The sequence below is a fragment of the Oxyura jamaicensis genome, chromosome 1 (genome assembly GCF_011077185.1).
Source record: "Oxyura jamaicensis isolate SHBP4307 breed ruddy duck chromosome 1, BPBGC_Ojam_1.0, whole genome shotgun sequence".
NCBI lineage: Eukaryota > Metazoa > Chordata > Aves > Anseriformes > Anatidae > Oxyura > Oxyura jamaicensis.
The window spans coordinates 132,713,480-132,719,486 of NC_048893.1; the positions used below are offsets into that span (position 1 = coordinate 132,713,480).

At 39.9% G+C, this 6,007-nt stretch overlaps 1 protein-coding gene across 2 annotated transcripts in view; it reads right to left on the reverse strand.

Moving 5' to 3' along the window:
* Positions 1 to 1,889, reverse strand: part of XG (Xg glycoprotein (Xg blood group)) — a 28,210-nt gene extending 26,321 nt beyond the window's left edge. For both annotated transcript variants that reach the window (XR_004746729.1, XM_035312334.1), the window contains exon 1: positions 1,131 to 1,889. Coding sequence is in view for 1 of the 2 variants with exons in the window: in XM_035312334.1 (XP_035168225.1) it covers positions 1,131 to 1,191 (61 nt within the window). In the remaining variant the exon portion in view is untranslated. The remainder of the gene's footprint in view (positions 1 to 1,130) is intronic.
* Between the last annotated feature and the right edge of the window lie 4,118 nt (positions 1,890 to 6,007).

Genomic DNA, 6,007 nt, shown 5'->3' on the forward strand with positions numbered 1-6,007 from the left:
ACTATGGGGCAGGCCATCGCTCTCCTGCTGCTCTGATGCTTCTGTGACACATTACTTGCAGACGACCTCCAAGTAATTCCTCATTTAAAAAATAAAATAAAATTATTTTAATTCTGTGGAAACAACCACTGAATCTTATCATCAAAGTATTCACCGTGTTTTCAGGGACATTTACAGGAACCATTTCTAATTAAAGGCAAGGTTCTTCCCACTGCTCATCATTGCAAGATCTCCCAGGAACTCCGTTTAAAACCAGGCTGGTAGGAGGAAGAGCAGCAGCACCTACTTTATAACTAGTGGTTCATGATTGGCTTCTTCCTGCAGTCAAATTCTTCTAAAAGTATTTGCAGTAGTACTCGTATATGACAAAGGAAATGTTACTAGTACACTGCATGGCAGATGCAAACAAGGACAATCCTATTTGTTTTGATATCAAAAAGAATTTTTAAAGAATGTTTTGCTAAAAGAAAATTACTTTAGAATTCAAAACAAACACTCAATACAAAAGGATTACATTTTTCCCAACTGCTATTCATTCTTCAGAATATATGTACAAAATGTATTCAGTTCTGTATTAGTCCTGCATAGAAAGAAATATGCATGCCTGTGTCTGGATTTTATATATTCAAGAATATGTTGGCTAAGGTTAATAAAACAATACCAGTATTAAAGCCTGAACATCTTAAACTGCAGCAGCATTTGTTTTTACAATATACCTAATATATTCCAAAATATAAACAACCAAGGAAAGCTCTAAAAACATGAAGTAAGTGTTTGGCTATGGACCTTTTTGGAAACATTTTACAGCTTCCATTAGAAAAAGTATATACTCAAGTTCAAGCTTATGGATAATTTTAGGAGAACAACACTGTAGAAAATAAGGAATGATAATAAACTCCAATCAGCCTGATCATTGAGTGATCATACAAAAGACAATCTCTGTAGAAACTGCAGAACTACTTACCTAAATATTCTCGAATGCTTCTCACAAAACAGTAGCAACAACCCTAGTGAGTATTTCTAAATAAACAAGTGTAGATGTTGAGGGGCTGGGGTTTAGCTTTCTGTTGTTTTGTTTTTCGTTTTTAATAACCACACCCTAGAAATAAGTCTAGGCAAAGGTCACTTACCTCTTACGTGGACTAGAAGAAAGCCAAGACACAAGAGAAGGATTCTTCTGAATTTCCCCATGGTCTTCTATGCGGTGCTCTGATTGCACTGATTTTTTCCAGGCGATGACGATAGATGTTGGCAGTGCAAAGCTTTGAGGGGACGCTTTTAATCAGGGGCTCTGTCCAACAAGGTCACTCACCATCCCACTCAAGCACTGTGGAACAGAGAGATGTCCCTCACCGAGGGACTGAGTCTGATGCAGGACAGGTAAAAAAAACAGACGGCCCCACGCTGACAAAGCCACGCGCAGCACCGTAGGTGCCACCTGCCCTCTAAGAAACGCATTTATCGCCCAGGCGGCAAAGGCGGAGAGCAGGGGAGCCAGTGAGAAGGGAGCCAGCGCGCGCTTACTCCACCCGCTCCCCTGAGGGAAAGCCAACCTGTTTGACATCCTTGCCTTCCAAGTGGGGTGTGGTGCCATAGGCGCTAAAATTACCTGGGAGAGGAGGCAGGCCTGCCCTGGAGAGTGCTTGAACAGCCTCTCAGATACACTCTGTCTGCAAAGTGCTGCTTCCCTGCTTGGATTTTGGCTGAGCGGTACCTGCTGCTGAAGTCCTGTCAGAGCCCAAATCACTAACCAGGCAGGGACAGAGAGGCCAAGGATCTGCTCTGTGGGGAGTTTGAAACTCTCTGCAGAGGCATAACAAAAACAACTAAAAAAAATAGATCATAAACTTAACATGTGATGTCAGCCTGCTGACCTGAAGCATGCTCAGCTCCAAGATAGATGCTTTTATCCACAAGGTACATATTATCTTTTTTTTTTTTTTTTCTCCATTGATCTAAATATATATTTTAAATGCAAAATATCCATGCACATCCTGCATGGAGAGTGACCTCAAACAGTGCTGCGCCACAGTCTGACCATGAGAACAAAAGCTTTGGAAAAAGAAATCATGTATACATCCATTAACATATATTAAAATCGCAGTTAATCACATATATTAAGATGCAGTTTTGTCATGTCCTTCTGTAGCAAATGTGTACCAGTTCATTTTTCTGCTGAACTGGATTGCGACCATCCCTCTGGCACCAGCACCAACCAGGACACCGGTGCGTGCACCCTTTTGCTGGGGTGTAGGCTGCGGACATTTTTGTCAGCACTGCTTTGACGAGGGCAGCAAATACACGCAGGATGTTGCGACCATTAATGGCAGATCTGTATGCACTCGGTGTTGCTGGATGATCCCATCCGATGCAGAGCAGAGGCTGGGCCCAAGTGCATTTCTGTGGAGTTACCTGGAACACATGATGAAGAGTTTACTCTGACTTCATGCTTTTATGTTACCTACAAAAACAAAACCAAAAACAAACAAACAAACAAAAACAACACCAGATAATACAACATAAATTGGACTGATAAAACCCAGTGATATTGGATCTTCAGGAAGCTTGATGTTCAAGATAATGAAGTATGTGCCTTATGTGCCTTTTCCCCCTACAAATTCAAACAAGCAGAACAGTTTATACAGGACTAGCCAGTATCACATGGCTTAACCATTTTTAATTTACTTATCAATTCATGTATCGTTTTCCTGACCAAGGCCAGTTGCTCAATCCCAAAAGAATTAAGAACATTTAGGTTAAAGAAAGGACTCTTATCAGCCACTTAAAACAAGGATCAGATCATGACACTAGCAATCCCATAGGCCTACTGCTTATTTTTTTCCAGGATAACAAAAGCAAGTACACATGCTAATCTTCATATCAGTGATGAATTTGCCTGAAGGGAACAGAAATGTTAGCAAGGCTATGTACTAGTTCCAGACAAGTCCAAGCACCTCACAGACATTCAGAAGCTTTTTCAAAATAGTCGCTCTTGTAAGTGAAGTCTTCCAAAACACCTTATCTCACCTGTCTGCTGCTACTAGTTCTTTGGGATCCTTTCTTGGGGATATGGAAGATTATTAAATTTGAAGACAATGCACACGCTTCTAGCTCTTCTGAAGCCACCTACTACTCTCTGTAGCTAAATAAAACAATACAACAAATGCACAAGGAATTGTGAGTTGAAGTAGTGGACCTAGCATTGGAGTCAGGATGCCCCAAGTACTTATCCCAGTACTTTTCTAATGTAAAGGGAAAACAAAGTTCTGCCTCACAAGGCTGATCAAGTTGCCTAATTTTTCTATTTATTTTCACCAAAAAAACAAAACAAAACAAAACAAACAAACAAAAAAAAACCACGCATATATTTAAGAAATAGCACATGGATTGAGAAATGTAGCTTGTGTCTGTCATTCTCTATGCCATATACTTTTTGCCCATCAGGCCTCTTTTAGATGAGACGAACTAAAGAAGAGCAAGAGGACAGTCACACCTCACCACAGCTGCAACCCCATCCTTCTTGTGGGCAGAGGTTGGACATTGCTCTCTTTGACATGGGTGTCCTGCTGTATGAGTCTATCGGAGATGAAAGAACCAAATTATAAACAGGAACTACTGGGGAAAGCCACTAATATCCTACAATATTATTTTTTTCATCATAAAAATAGAAGTATTTTAATTAAAGTCTTGAAACATCTAGTAATTTTAGACATTCATCTAGATGGAAGATAAATAAACAAGTGAATAAGTGATATAATTTATTGGAAATAGAAGAATATCCTTTCTACATCCTGACTAAATCTCCAGTGTTTTATCATTGAAGAAACGTATTTAGAGTTTTTCATCCTTGTGGTTTTTAAAGTACTCCAAATGCAGGGCTTTGAAAACATGTATTTTTATTCCTTTCAATTCCATTTCCTTTTGTAATAATCTCTTTGCTTTCTTTCAAGTTTGTCCTTTATATCTGGATAACAGAAAAGAGCAAAAAGAAGATAATCTTTCCAGTTCCTGGAAAGGTTACGGTATATGTCAGAATCTTGCCAAACGAAATCTGCAGAAAAAAAAAAAAAAAGTGGGAGGGGGGAGGAACAACAGAATAATACAGCTTATTGACCTAAAATAATAAGTGAGAAAACTACTGAAATACACCATTGGGAGTGTAAATCTGCCCAATATATGCTGAAAACTGAGTGCATGAAAAGGTTTTCCTTAACATTCAAAATCTGGCAGATTTTGAAATGGGTATGAATAAGAGCTACAGTAGAAAGCTGCAAATCTTATGATTAAGAATCGCCTGTTTTCATTTCTGCAGCTTGATGAATTATTTTGGGTAAGTTTAGATAAGTAACTCAGACAGACACATGAAAACCATCAGAACATTTTTCAAGCAGTCCCTTTACTGATAGGATGAACTAAACTGCAACTTTATCTTCCTTGTAGAAGCTACTGATGCGATGCTCTAGAACCAGATGATCCTGCTTTAAGTTTTTTTACTCCTATTACTGCAGGTAACTTGAACAGCTCTAGGAATGATGTAGCTCCCCTCCCCAAAGGAGGCAGACTGGAGAAAAAACAGAACTCAGAGGATGTGCAACAGGAACAGGAGAGAGCTCCGTGTTGCCATCCTCACTTTAATGATGGAGATTCTTCAGCAGGATTGAAACTTGCAGCTTGGGCCTGGGAAGGACAGTATTTTTTCATCCCACTGCTCAGGCTGATTGAGACCCGTATGGAAACTAGAACATAAATTTGCAAACTGGGATCTGAAGGTCACGTTGTGCAGGTGGCCATGATGGGCAGCAGCTAATGCATGGCAGATGACCATAAAAACACCTTATGGTGAGGAATAGTTGTTACCTGATGTTTCTTGACCCAGTGAGTGTGAGAACTAATGGACTGGGATATTTAGTTATGCAATAGAAAGGCAGTTAAACTAAGAAATAAAACCAGAAACTTTAGTGGGCAGTGAGGCATATAGCAATGTATAAATTAATAGCCTGATAACTGAAAGAGAAGTGAACTGCTATGCTTTATGCACATATAACTTAACATAAACCCCCAAATCAGCAGTTTCCTGCTCACAGCAAGAGAGCAGCCTCGAATTCCAAGCCTTCTCTTCAGCTTTTTCTCCCTAGGTGGCAGCACCCAGTCTTCCTTGTCTCACAACTCCAGCCCGTGAAGCCATAAATGGACAAAGCCAGAGGAGATGAGACCTGCTGAAATCAGTGTTACAACAGCCATTCCCCCTAAACACCACCCTGAGGCTTGCCTGCTTTGTGGAACATAGCTGTGCCCAAATTTCATGCAGCATTATGTGCCTATTTAGACTGAAAAGATGAGTAAAACTTGTTCCTAGGTAGTCACTTGGCAACCCCAACGCTGCTGTCCGATTTAGTTCTGGTCCTCTCACTATCAGAAAGTGAGAAAATGACAGAAATGCCCCCACAGCAATGTCAACTCCCAAAGGTGGAAATGATACTTGCATGAGGAACACTGAACCCACACAAACACCTTTAAGGCTGCCCATACTAAGCCTTCTATTTCTGTACCTTTTTTCATCAGATTCTATGTTACCAAATCTAGGTCTTCTTGCTCAAAAGCCATGCCTGTCCTTCACACAAATGTCATCTCTGAACTTCACACTGGTAAGCACCCTGTGAAAACAGCTCACAGCCTTGTTGCTACTGGGCAACTTCCTTATAAACTGGAAAAAAAAAAAAAAAAAAAAAAAGTAAATTGTAAGAAATAAATCTGAATTGCTGATGGAGGAGGAGAAGAAATACTCCCTTTGAAAACTGCGTCTCTGGTAGAGCACCAAAACTTGCATTTCTAGAGAAACTAAGAAGGAAAATACTCTTTTATTATTTATTTACAATTTATTTTTAGAAAAATCACAGGACAGGAGGGTTTTAGTAAGTATTTTTTAGGCTTGCAAACACTGGAAAATGATTCAAGAATCTGGTCAACCAAAGCTACTCTGAGCTTCCCCCTCTTTCTTTCCTTAACA